General features: G+C 42.8%; 1 protein-coding gene across 1 annotated transcript; it reads left to right on the forward strand.

The window, feature by feature from the left end:
• Window positions 1-221: 221 nt before the first annotated feature.
• spmip7 (sperm microtubule inner protein 7) lies at window positions 222-14,630 on the forward strand (the record flags this gene model as incomplete). Its single annotated transcript, XM_080481093.1, has 9 exons — window positions 222-633; window positions 2,808-2,851; window positions 2,945-3,042; window positions 7,643-7,781; window positions 10,011-10,078; window positions 10,168-10,209; window positions 11,141-11,248; window positions 11,457-11,549; window positions 14,486-14,630. 9 exons carry the CDS (start codon window positions 222-224, stop codon window positions 14,628-14,630), a joined length of 1,149 nt encoding a protein of 382 aa, XP_080337219.1.

Consider the following 14,630-nt stretch of genomic DNA (forward strand, 5'->3'; position numbering starts at 1 on the left):
ACACAGGCACTCTGAGAAAAGATGATTACGAGAAATGATCTCCTGAGGGGAATCAGTGGAATAAGATATCAAGGGGATGTTTTAAGGTCCGTTATCATAATAAACAGACTCAGGTATGCAGTCTGCGCTTCTCTGCATGTCAGTAATTTGATCTGAGGAACAAACAAAGACTGTCACTGGGCAACAGGCCGGCGCTTCTTCGAGTTCCTGCACTGACAGTAATGGCAGCAGCTCCAGATCCTCTCAAGTCGCTCTCTGTCGAGCTGCAGGTTATCAGGCGGCTGAACTCCAGTCTAGACCGGGACGGCAGCAGAGGACGAGGACATAGTGGGTCTCCTAGCCACCATCTCCCTCCGAGGCGCTCATCCCTGGCTCCTTTACGAGACGACGTCCCCCTGTTGGACCCCTGCTGCGGCCTGCTGAGTGCCGGAGCAGAGGCTGCCCTCGGGGTCAAAGGTCGACGGAGTTTCATAGATTTGGAACATGTTCCCTCCGGTCTGCGAGTCCCTGCGGGCCTGAGAGCGAGGCCTCAGACGACACCAAACCCCTCTGGGAAGTGTGAAGGCGTGAGCGAGGAAAAGGCCCGGAGCTCCTGGAAGAGTCCCGGTGCAGCGTTCAGGACGAAGCTCGACGGTACAAACATCACATCATATTTACATTCTTATACGCTGCCAGCCACAACAATGGAGGGGAATAATTCATGCAGCTTTGAGTTGTCAAGGCTGCAAGGCTGGATTAACCACAGGATTACTGCCTGAGGCCCCGCTTACGCGACAACGAATACGAGTGTATCCGTAAAACTTTCTTCACTTTTGGGGGGCCCGTTTACACGACACCGGTGTGCGGATCCGATTCTTTCACGGTTGCCAATCCCTCCTGCAGACACTGCCGGAAGCTACGGAGCCTGTTACTGGCTTGCATTTCTCTCCCCCTCCATCCCCTTCCTTCTGCATATCCACATGTAAACAAACATGGCGGACCAGTAGTGGTATGACTCGCGGTTTGTCTTCCAGTTTTGTCGCCCATATCAGTAGCTTTATAGTTGAAACTCACCCCTGATAGCATCCGATGCGTCAGTAGTTTGTTGGGTTCTCTCCATTTTCTTCATGCTTGTAGCGTTTTGTTCTCTGCACACACGTCTGTGTTTCATTACAAAATCAAGCAAGAGCGCCCTCCCGTGGCCCGGCATACTAACTACATCGTTGTCAGTGTTGGTGGTGTTGTCACGTGAAACGCTGCGTAAACGGGGCCTGAGTTGCCCTGACAATGATTAGGGAGTAATCAATGAGTGAATCACTCAATATTCAATTAACTTTTATTTTCCAGCTTTGTCCAAGCTCCTCAAATATGAGGAGTAAATCAAGTGAAAATCATCCAAGACTTCAGATTGTGTTGCTGTGTTTCATTATTGACTTAACAATTAATTGATTTTTCAAGAAAGTCGCTAGCAGGTGAATGAATTAAGTCTCCCAGTCCATAGTGGGAAGTCTGTTGCGTGGCAATGAAACCCAGGACACAAAATAAACAGATAAAAGTGCACAAACACATCTGGAGGAAAAGAAAGAAAACAGACAGAAAGAAGATAATAAAGGCAGTTTCTATTGATCTGGAGAGGAGGAACAACAGTGCTGGGGGATTAGTAAAAAAAAATTTAATCATGTGACCCTAACCTTCACTGTCACCCTGAGGAATAGATATTTTTAATTATAGTGGAAACACTTATCATGTAAGTGATGCAGCGTCGTCTGTGAGTCACTTTCAAATGTGTTTACTGAATCAGATCAATCAGCTCGTGATGCTGCTGTGATCACAAGCGGGACGACGGCTGCTATGGGTCAATTAGTTAAAAACACTTTAAAAGCAGCCTAAATTAAGCAAGAACACACACATGAAATAATAATAATAATACAAAGGAGAGTGTGCTGTCGTGCTGAATATGAGAAAAGTGCAACGCTTCCCTGTCTTAATCCTTTCATGGAAGTTATAGCTGCTGACAGAAATGAAAATAAAATCGACAGCTGCTTTTTCATTCGTTGTTCTTCGAGTGTTGCTAAACAACAGCAGTGTTTTTTTTCTACATGTTTCTACATAACCTTAAGGTCTGCCATTTAAAATCAACTAACTTATATTATTATCATTGTAACTTTTCAAAGACTCTGAAAATGATATAATTTGTACTGGTAAGTCTAAATTCATATTGATATAAATATCTGATAAATGTATGTATGTCTCCTGTCTTAAACTGTTACTCAACAAGTTGATGATGCTAACAATTTAACGTTCTATTTTTGCTTAAAGCTGAACATTCTCCGTAACTTGCTATATTATTTATTCACATTGAGTCAGACCACCGCTTACAATTCCTTTGTTTAGTGTATTTCTATTAGCTAAACATAAAAAAAAGTTCTGTTTATTTCTGCACTTTTACATATTATTAATTCGAATTTGACTTCTGCTTGTAATTTCATCTCTGAGGACATTTTTATGCACCAAATATTAACCGAAACTCCATCCCAGCTTCGTAGACATGGGATGAACATTATTAGATTAACATTGAAGCTGCAGCCAGAGCATTCAATTCAATTCAATTCAATTCAATTCAATTCAATTCGATAGTGTTCTTGCATGCTGCATAAATGTCTTCATAATACATTCTTCTCAGAGCAACATCACCTGCAGGCAGCTGCTAATCAAAACACGAGCACGGAGAAGTCATCATCTGCATCTCTGGACAAAGTGTTTTACAATTGAGCAGTAATTAGTCGTCTTTTTGTTTTGTGTACCTGATGGCTACTCAACCCGAACAGGAGTTCTACACGGTGGGAGCGTATTTCTGCCCTGCGGCCGCCACGTAGAGTCATCGACCTTCATAGCGCACGCTCACTGTGTGCATGGTTATGCTTGTGTCCCAAAACGGACCTCGTTGTGTTTGTGTCATATCAAGGTTCAAGAGGCGGTGTTGAGATGCGCCCCCCCTCACCGAGGGCCTCCAGTGAAGCCGCGCAACGCTGCAGAGTGCCTGATAAACATGCCCGACTGCAGGTGGGTGACCACAGGAGAGGCTCCGCCGCTCAAGTGCCCCGTCTTGTCTCCAATTTGCTCCTTTTGTCCGACTGAGAAATTGAACATTTCACACATTAACAATTCATTCATTTTTCCTGCTTAATTCTCCGAGCACACAAACAGGCGGTGATTTACACACTCAATCTTCCACAGAGCAGAACTAATGCCGCTGGCTCGGTTTCCAGGCAAAGTAGTTATTATTGCATTTTATCACCTCACTGGCAAATTAATCCATTTCTAGTCATAATACAAGTCTGTATTAAATCTGTCATAATAATGCATCAGCACACTTACACACACACACACGTCTCTATTTAGGCACCAACACACATGTTAACGCATCTTATCAGCTTATTATTTTGTGGGCAGATGTTCACGCTGACAACATAAACTTGCTTTATTATTTTGTTTCTGAACGTGCTAATCGATGTCATCATTATTACCTTGTTATAGATTATTATGGCTGATGAGAAGATGACACTTGGTTGTAGTGAACAGTTATTGAGTGGAGGCTTGATTGATGCCTGTGACTGAGCAGTGGGTGGGCGGGGGATGGGGGGGGGGGGGGGGGGGGCTGCTGATTGTGTGAAAACAGCAACCCTTTAATTGACTCTCAGACCGATAGAAGATTGTATACCTGAATTTCAATCCACAGTTTCATCATGCATCACTAACTCTGACATAATCCTTCGATCGTTAACTTGAGGTACATCAGCACCGTTGGCTTCGGAGAAGGAAATTTCAGGCTGAACGGCTGGTTGGATGGATTGCCGTAATATCTCAGAGGCTATTGTCTTCGTCATCGTGAACTGCAAGAACACTGGTGATCTCTTGAGTTTTTATGGGCAGCATTAGATCCTAACATGAATTTAACTAACATAGATCATTACCTCCCTTTCAGGATCTTCTGCACTATTTGTCTAATGCACTATTCTGCCAAAAGTGTTTGCTCAGCTCTCCAAATCATTGAATTCGGGTGTTTCAGTCACTTTTAATCAAGCACCTAGAGATGCAGACTATTCTGTCTTCCTCAAGATCTTTTCCAGTTTCCTCTCCGTTCCCATTCTGTCATCCGTTTTCTCCATTGGTTGTCAGTCGTTCTCGCTATGTGGCCTGCCCATTTCCACTTCTGTTGTTTGACGCACACTAAGATGTCTTTCACTTTGGTTTGCTCTCCGATCCACTGGTTGGTTGTTCTGTCTTTCCAAGTTATGCCAAGCATGACTCTTTCGATGGCCCCTTGTGTTTCACAGCCATTATTGCAGGTGTAATACTTATAATGCATATATTGCATCAAAAGCTTTTCTTTTTTAGACTCAGTGGTAGATTAGGGGTTTTGAAGATCTCTTACATTTGGCCAAATGAATTCCATCCCAAGGCGATACGCCTCTTTAGTTCGTTCGTTTTGTCAGTGTCTTGGCATCTTCTTGACTTCTTGACCGATTGAGACATGTCTGTCCGCTGTTTGGAGACACCTTGTCTATTTTCACCTCCTGGCGTGTTGCTTGAGAGTTAAACATGACCTTAGTTTTCTTCTTGTTCATTTTCAGCCCCACTTTTAAGCTTTCATGGCTCAGGTGGTGTAGCATTTCTAGCACGATAATGTCAACTGTTAGTATTATTATAACAAAGTGGAAGCGATTGGGAACAACCGAAACTCAGCCGGGAAAAATCAATGAGTGGACCAGCGGCTGCTGAGGCACATAGCGAGCAGAGGTCGCCAACCTTCTGAAGAGTCGACAGCGACGGACCTTCAAAGTTCATGTGATCATCAGATTATCTCTAGAACAGAGTGTGGAGCTGAGGGGTTTCCACGGCCGAGCAGCTTTATCCAAACCTTACATTACCAAACACCAAAGGCACAGTGTCGAGATTGCAAAAGTCAAACCATCTCATTCGGATTGTTTTTGTTGTTACTCAAGCATTCAAGTGCCAGTCCCTCCCTCAATGCCAGCAGCACCCGTCCAAGAACAGACCACCTCCATCAGGTGTTTCATCTCAGAATAAACAACTTTTGTATTGATTTGCAGCGGCCTGCCACCATTAAAGGGAATAGAAGGGGCCCCCCCAAAAAAAACCCATGTGAGCAAAATATCCCCTGCAGCATAACAGTGCCGCCAGATAGACTCATTTAAAGAGGTCAAGCATTGTTCTGACCTCTTTATTCTGTCTGGGCGACTGGGTGATGCCACATAACAAAGGAAGGCTTCGCCCGTCTACTTTAAGAGGAGGATAAATCACAAATGTTGGATGAGGCTGCTGGAAACAATCCCGAGTGCAACAGTAAGGTGGGATTATTTACGGCCACTTTAGGACGTGAATCAACTAAAATAGAAGTAGAGGAGGTCTACAAGAAAAACTTAACATGACTAAAAGATGAATGGGTTGAAATATCTGATATGGTGTCACCAGCAGCCCCTGACAGCAGAAACTCGGCTCTGTTTCAGACTAGTACCTGGTAGGACGGCTTCCGCTGTGACTGCATAGTAAGTCGACCGAAGCTTTTTTTCTTAGTTTTCATCCATGATTCATTACCTCAAAAAACGTTTGTGTTGTTTCTGATTGTGTCTGTTCAAACCAGCTTTAACTAACTAGTCCCGCCCGTACCATTGGGAGCATGTACACAAATAGCACACCCCGGTGTGCAGACAATTCCAGAATAGTGTGCTGTGACTTTTGTTAACGGTTCAGCAAATCGCAAAAAACAGAGACAAATTGGCCGGGGGTCAAAGCGGGTGGGATTTTGATGGAAAATACAAAATAGTACTCGTCAGCCGTAAGCAACAGGCACACACACACATTTCTATTTATGAGATATGGTCTATGTCGTGCCTCACGATGCACTGTTTGACCAGTCATCTCTCACATTGAACTCTTTTGTTGTTTTTCTGCTTTTGGTTTCTCTAACTTCACATTTTTGTGCTGCTGCTGATCGCAAGCCCACGGACAAGGAAGTGAAACAGTTTGCTGCAGATTGTTCCCATTTTAAAACAGCTTGAATGCAGGTGAAACCCTCATTTGAACTAAGACTCATGTTTGCTTGTTTCTTAAGTAAAACACTTGAAGAAGTGAAACCACCACAATCTATTTGTGTCTACAATTGAATAGCTTCATACGGGGTCTGAGTAAAGTAAAGTAGTAGAAGTGTGTGCGCTCCATGCGTGTGCACTGTGATGGACGGGTGTCCTGTCCTGGTTGTCCGCTGCCTCCAGATCCCAGTGACCTGCCTCAAGGTAAAGCGGGTATAAAAAGATGAATGACTAAATGGAGGCGCCGGCTCACAGTGAGGGCAGAAGAGAACGAGCGAGAGACAAATATGACCCTCTTCCACAGAGGCCCAAAACATGCCAGTGGGCATAAAACACATTCAGGCTCTTTTCTTTTCAGTTGTCATCCATCTGTTCAGATTCCTACGTTTGTCATCCTCAAAGCATTCGTGTGCCAAAGCTCAGTCTCACAGAGTCTCTCTCATTATCCATTTACATTTGCTTGATGAATTTTAAGTGAGAGGAGTGTGTGTGTGTCAGATGTGGAGACGTCACAGGTCTGTGAATGTCAGAGGGAATTTGTACGATCATCAGGTTGGTGCTCGAAGCATTAGGCTGTGTAGACTACTAATTAGTGGTGCGATGTGCTCAGTGAGAAATAACGTTTGGCTTGTTTTTGTGTTTTATTATTGATAATTATTGTATGTTTGTATTTATTTGATGATGATGCTAATAATAATAATAATAATAATAATATTATTACTAATACTACTACTACTACTACTACTACTACTACTACTACTACTACTAATAATAATAATAATAACTAGAACATTTGTGTTCATGAACCGTTAGACCGAGTTGCAATTTTTTTCACCTGCTCCTAACGGTGTGAGACTAGTGATGCACAGAAAAAGCGGTGAAAGAATAATAATAATCATTATAATAATAGTAAGAAGAAAATTAAACATGGCCCTAGAAATAGCAATCTTTGTGCCTCGCCACATAATGATAATGATAATCATCATCATCATCATTAGTATTATAATTATTACCATTAACACTTTTCTCCTTCTTTAGTTAAAATTTCAGCCTGATTTTTTTTTTTTTTTAATAAGTGAAAGCGTGTTGTTTTCTTTAAAGGATGCGTCCCCCTCTGGTGTGTGGACGGACAGCTCTCCAGAAGTCCCACGCTGCAGAAATGCTTCAGCAGCACAGAGGTCAGGGCGCCACCGTTTCCTTTCTAAAACAATAAAGATGGCCACGCGCAGGCCCGCTCCGAGAGTTACTGGGAGTGGGCCGGTTTGATTTATGCTCCTGTGATGTCACCAGGGAACCGTTCGTCCTCTGGTCGTGTTAATTGCTGCACATTGAAATCATGCAGATGAACTGTGGCCTCGCCTAAAGCCTTCGGGGAGGAATGGGCTCCCCTGTTAATAAGCTGTCCTAATGTACTGTGTGCAACGAATAGGGATGTTTAAGGATTCAAATTAAAGCAAATAACTTTGGGGAAATCCAGCTAATCAATTGCACTCAAGGCGCTTTTGTTCTTGAGCTAAATAGCAAGACGTTTCCCGTTTTTCCTCTTGCAGGAGCTACGAGGAAGTCCGTAGGAACACGACCTTCCAGGGCCGCTCGATCGCAGCAGACAAAACCCTGGAGGAGTTAGTGGACCTGGTGTGCGAGCGTCCGTCAATGAGGCGCTACTACAGCCGACCTCAGCTGTGGCAGGTGAGCCGTGGAGAACAGAGAGAACACGGACACAGCCAGCAGCTCTCATGCTTTCCTGTGGTCCAGCTGTGAGGTGATGGAGGTTTAGGCCCGTTTCCACGACTTACCAAGGGTAATTACAAATAAAAAAGGCATAAATATTACTCTAAACCTCTAACTCTCAGGACATTTCACTGAAGATTGCAGGTTCTTTTTATAAAATGTAACGTACCAAATGTACATAGCAAGACCTGCAATGTGTTGACAGTGAAACATTTGGAAATATTCGCTCATTTTTATTTTAATGGCAGCAAATTCAACAAAAATGAAGTTGAAGGGTGTTTTACAATCAACAATTGTAAAAAGCAGCAGGTCTATAACATAAGAGGCAATAAAAAAAGAGAAACGGGGGACTCACTAAAGGAGGGGGAACATTACTTTACCTCCAGTCTATTAACCCTCGTCCTGAAATCCCTTTGGCGTGCGTATATAGAAATAGAGCAACATTTGTAATATGAGCTTTTCAGTACAGCGAAAAAAAAAACACAGTATTACTGAGAAACTAGTAGATAATGTTAGTAAATGTAAATGCCCAACAAAACCCAAACAACTTCAAGTGGAAACACAAAACTTCCGCTTCGCTTTGAGGGTCTGTTTCCACGACAACCGTGCTCAGAGCAACTGAAAACACAACTTTTTGAAAACGGAAAAGAAAACACACATGCACACATGCAAAACCCCGGACCCCCCATTGTGTTGAATAATCTTAAGTATGCTCAGCTGAAATGAAATAAAAGTGTTTGAATGTTGAATCAAAATCTCTGTGTTGGGAGACGTTGTGCTGCTTAAAGCTGCATTATGTAACTTAAGTACTGATACTTTAGTGCAGCACCCAGCTCTTTACATTTACGATTTACTAGTACAGTCCATGATCCAGCGAGCCTGCAGAGGCCACTGGCTTTTTTTTTTTTTTTTGCCCCATCTTTAGTGGTTCCTTTTGCCACCTGTGGACGGTGACGAAGACGTTGATCAACTTACTCTGACCCGGGATTCTCTTCTTACCACAAACAGTGCTGCACTCCTGTGTTGGCCCCGGAGTCACAATGAAGCAGACGGACTGAAGAAAGCAGATAAAGGAAGCAAATCCATTAAAATCCCAAAATCAAATCAGTGAAATAACTTCGCCCCATTAACTGAATTTGCATGATTTGGTCCTTGTGGTGTCATTTTGTGCTCCTTCAGCTGCAGGCTTTGAATCCACTCCCCCTGCTGCCGCCGCCGCAGGACTGAGTGCATCCACTGATTCATTTAGCAGATCTGAAAAATAGTTTTTATTGCAGTTTTCATCTTTCATTTTTTTTTTAAGTCATAACTTTTATTTTTCATTTTTATTTCTAGTCAGGCAGGATTTGCCCGCAGCTCAGTGGGTCGTTGTTCAGAGTGCTGTTAGGAGATACATGGACAGACTGCAGGACACAGCCGAGGCCCCGCAGACACATCGAGCTGAAGCACCTCTCCAGCCGAGCTGCAGCGTAGCCCGGCTCTCTCTCTCTCTCTCTCTCTCTCTCTCTCTCTCTCTCTCTCTCTCTCTCTCTCTCTCTCTCTCTCTCTCTCTCTCTCTGGCTCAGACACTGTGTTTGTTTGTTTTTTGCTGAATTGATTGAGTTTGTTTTGCACCCCGCGCGGACACTTCCCGCCTTCTTCCTCTGTGGCGGAGACTCTCGCTGACGTCCAAAACACACCAGTGAGTCACACTTTTGCACTGGATGACCTGCTTCTTCAGTGCTGCGCCACTGCTTTTAACTTGGAGTCAGTTCCACATGCACTTCCCTGTCTGTGTTCATGCACGTAATGCGGATCAGCATGAGCAGATCCCAACATTCATCTCATGATTTGCTTCATATTCAACTCAAATATAGATGGATGGGTGGATGGGTGGATGGATGGATGGATGGATGGATGGAGGGATGGATGATGGAGGGATGGATGCTCACCTTCAGAGCAACTGTGCAGCTTTAGTAGCATATAATGACAAATAATTCAAGGGATATTTTAAAATAAAATCTGAGTTTATCATCAAATAATCAATTCGCATTGAAAACAGCTCTGTTGGAGGCGAGTTTATTTGTGGATTCCTCTGGTGATCCACATGTTCTAAGGTATAAAGGTAATACACAGAGCACTTTGTATTAAATGTGACAGAGGAATCGGGTCTGACCCGACTGGGTCGTTGTCCCCGTTCTGTTTTAGTCCGTAGGAGCAGAATGGAACCGACAACAGCTTCGACCGAGGAGTGACGCCACGAAGCCCATTTCATTGTAAGACTCTGATTGTCGGCGGATGCGTAGCCTCCATTTTAACGCTGTATCTGAGATTTAAAGCGGCTACACTTTCTTGTGATTTGCAGCTGCAGTCACTACCCAAGGTCGGGACAAATCCCTTTATACACGTGAGTACTTCATGTTGGAGAGAGAGTGCGGTCCAAACTTCTAAAGACTCTGCACGTGTGTGAGCAGTCCCACCTGTTATTCAATATACTTCCTGGTTGTTAAATTGTTCGTATTTAGTGATAATAAGTATTGCTGTGTCGCATGGTTTCGCACTACACAGCACGACTCTCTGGGAGTACTTACAGAAAGAGAAAAACTTTGGGATTGTACAGTTTGAACGGGAAAACGACATTGAGAGAAGAACTGCCTGATTCATTCATCTCAATATGTTTTCATGACACATTATGTGTTTCAGTCTAAAGACATTTTGCATGAACACTGATTGGAAGTGGCATCCATCCATCCATGAAGGGTGTGGTGGGTGGAGGAGTGTGTCTGGTAGATGTTCTACTGAAGGATTTCAGTAGGAGAGAAAAGGGATTGTTGCAGTCAGCAGTGGGAGCTGCTGTGATGTATATTTATAGTTTGGAGAGACAAGACATTGACTCAGAGACGGGGGGCCGAGTCCAAGATGGCAGACCTGAAGACGCTCCGATTTTAGACAAGAATTAAAATGAAGTGATCAGAGGGGCGGTTAAGCTTGAGCGGTTCTGAGATGAAGCCCGCGACGAGGGTGAGATGGTAAGGACGGAGAGTCAGTGGATATATCGGAGAGACGGTGTTGTAGATTGGAGCTGCCGGGCAGGACGAGGCAGAGGAAGACTCCGGGGAATGAGAGGAATGTCTTCATATTGTGAGAGGAAGCCAGAGTGTGCACATTCAAACTCCACACACAAGTACCCAGCATGCAATATACAGTATATATTTGGTATTTACAGAAATATGTAAGAGATTCAGGTTTTTTCTCTGCGGTGAACCCGGTGATTTCACTTCTCAGGCTCAGGTCTGTGCTGGATTCACCTTCATGTGTGACTTCCTGTGTGTCTGCAGCGGCGCCATTGGATCGGAGGACATGGAGAACATTGACAACACGGATGAAGAGTTCCACCCTCTGACCCTGAAGAGGAGTGTCATTCCTCCGTACACACCGACGGCACAGTGAGACACACACACACACACACACACACTTTTATGAACACAAAATTTATTTTGGGCTTTAAATAATTTTTATTACTCCCGGGGAAGTAAAAAGACATCCTGAAAGAGGGGGGGGGTTATCTTTGAAATTCCTCTCACACGGTGATACTCAGCCACCTCTCACAGAGTTTGATATATAATATTTTCACCTCTTATTTCTTTCTGCCAGCCGAAGCACCATCCCCGGCTACACGGGCAAAGCTGCCCGCACTCCCTCCTCGGCTGCCGCACGGCCAGTCTCCCGTCCTGAAGCCTCTTTTCAGTGAGTCTCAACAGCGACCATGTACAGTGTGTGAACATCACAGCTTTTACTTTATAGTTTAACCACATTAGGCGCTCGTCTATAAATTGTGTTATCCAGAAAATCAACTCTGCCTCTAAAGAAGGTAAATAATGATGATTTGAATATATGAATGAATCAATGAATGAATTATTGTCCTATTTCAACATATAAACACCAACAAAATACTGTTCACTTTGAACGACCAAGAAAAGAGCCTATCCTCTAGATTCTGCAACCTTTATGACCCAAAGAAGACGTTTTTGTCACCAAATCAAATTTAATTGGAGCCGCAGATGTTTGCCCTTAAACTGAGAGCGAGTTTAACAGAAAGACGTCTGTTTTGCACATTTATGTCTCACTTTACTTTAACTGAAACCATCGGAGAGGTTTTAATCTAGCTACATGTTTATTTTAGAGGTTGCAGCTTGAAATTGTGTTGAGCCGGATTAAAAGATTTCAAGAGGTTTTCTAACATCAAGCCACGTTGCTTGAAATCAAACTCTTCATCTATTGTGTCAGATCGCAAACAAAACTGAACATTGTCATGTCATAACATTTTGGTAAGCTTACACTTGAAATGCACATAAATGTTCTGCTCACAAAAGTCAAATACTGTATTGCTTTTCTCTACTGGAACAAATCCTCCTTTACACATTCCACCAAACAGCTTCTGGTTAAAATGCCAGTTCTCCCAATATCAGATTATGACAATTTAATCTACAGATCTGCCTCAAAAACGTATTATTTTCCATGCTGCTATCGTGACTGGAGCTCCGTAAGCCATTTTTTCAGGATTTTCCACCAAATAAAATTAGTTTGGACTCAAAAAACCTGCAAATTATCTGAAATTAAGAAACAAAAAAAAACATCAAAAAAGAAACAAAAACTGAGTTTAGATTCATGACGTGTCATATGTATAATCTAGATATATTTTATAGCATTTTTAAATTTTGTGGTTATTTTTAGATATCGTTTCCTTCTTTTTTTCATGGATTTCCCCCCATTAACCATTTAACTGTCTACAGCCGCCATGTGCTTCCAATTGTTGGAGAAGTTTGAGCTCGAATAGCAAATTTTTCTTCAAATGTTTCTTCATTTTCTTTTCCCTTTTTTAATCATTTTGCTGTTTTCCTTTTTCTTTCCCCATTCCTCAGCCAAAATAGTAATTTTATTTCTCGTTCTTGCCCAATATTTTTCTTAAGTTTCTCAACTCTCAAGTCTTTGTAAATGAGAACTGCTTATGAACTGACCCAGCTGGGAAAATAACAGTGAAATTAAATAAAGGTAAAACCAGCATTGCAGAGACAGCATTTATGGCACTGTTCTGTTATTTATTTTTTTTTTAAAGAACTTTATGAAGCCAATATGAATTAAAATCAATATCCAGTAATGCTTTTTATCATTAAAGAAACAGGCTCCACCTTCTTAGTGTATGCTGGTGTATTGCTGCACAGGGTCTCCAGCACCATCTCTCTTTTATCCTCAATATACGGGGCAGGAATTACCACATCTGTCCACTGGAGGGCGATCGAATGCACTTTACCAACATCAGCTTTGACTTGATGCAGCTGTGCTCATGTTCTACTGCCCCTTCTGTCTAATGTCAATGAAAACACAGTGGAGGTGAATGTGGGATTATTACCTTTAGTGTGTGTGTGTGTGTGTGTGTGTGTGTGTGTGTGTGTGTGTGTGTGTGTGTGTGTGTGTGTGTGTGTGTGTGTGTGTGTGTGTGTGTTAAGCCGAGAATCCTTTTTGGAAAAAAAAGATGACTTATTTATAAGTTATTTATATAAGTACAGAAATACGAGTGAAGAAGTTTCATGTATATCAAGAACGAAAACGCTATTTATAAAATCATTAGAAATTAAAGTGCTGGCAACACCTGCCATGTTATAAATACAAAAAAAAAAAATGGAATAAGAGCTGAATGCAAAATGATGGTTTTTTTTTCCATTTAATTAGATTCTTAAATGTTGAGTTGCGAGAACTTTAAATTATCTTCCTTCCTCCTGTTTTGCATTCCTGTGTGTATTTGAGTGGCACCGCGTTAACGCTTTGTAGGTGTTTGCATTAGCTCAGTGTGCCTCGTTGTCTTGCTTGACTGAGCTGGTGAGATGCAACGTAATGGCCAGTTGGAAAGGGTTTACAGTAATTGGAAATGTTTAAAGAGAGATTAAAAAAAAAAAAGAAGAATAAACTAAACTAAAAACAAACAAACAATGGACGTCATTCCTGAAGATAGATGGGCGGGAAACTCAGACTATTGGAAAGCTGCAGCCAGATAAGGTGGTTGATGTGAAGCTGCGGAGATGATTTCACAGTTTTAAAGTGTTGACGCCAGTAAAACCTGTGAAAGTGTCAGTTGACACTGAAAGGAAAAAAAAAAAAAGAAAAAAAAAAGGAGTTCTTTATCTTGGGGTGTCGTACAGGCGTCGCTTCACTCCGGGAGTGCTGGCTGTCTGTTATGGGAGGTGGAAACCTGTTTCCTAGTTGGCCCCCAGTTTAGCGAACTTTACCGGCTTTTGGAGCAGGCATCTCCAGATGGCTGGATCCAGAGCAGCTCGTGGTAATGGTGGTTTTTCACAACCCAGATCCATTTTCCTGGTGCCCGACGCCCCCTGAGATCTGTTTCCTCTGCTGATTAGGCTGGCCTCCCATATTTTTTCCCCCAAAACAGAGAAAAAGACAAGCACTTGGATTGATTAACTGTCTGCAGCAACGGTCAGACGTCCCCGGGATTTTCTGCTTGCCAAAATCTCTCTCAGTAACCAAGTTCCTCTGGGTATTTTTTGTTTTGTTTTGTTTTATTAAGCTGCAGAAGTCTTGGCGGTTTTACCGTTTCACTGTAGAGATTGCATTTGGTTTCTTGAGTCCTCATTTCAAATATTAAATGCAGCAATGTTATATTTTCACAGGACAGATAATGAGTCAGGTGTTTTCGGCCGCGCGGCGCCTCTGTCCCGATTGGTGACCACAACGGCGCCACGCAACCCCTTCCTGAGTCCTGCGCTTCCTGTCTCACGCGCCAACGCCCGGGGAGACATCAGACGAAGCAGATGA

This window comes from Lipophrys pholis (genome assembly GCF_963383615.2).
Source record: "Lipophrys pholis genome assembly, chromosome: 15".
Taxonomy (NCBI): Eukaryota; Metazoa; Chordata; class Actinopteri; order Blenniiformes; family Blenniidae; genus Lipophrys; species Lipophrys pholis.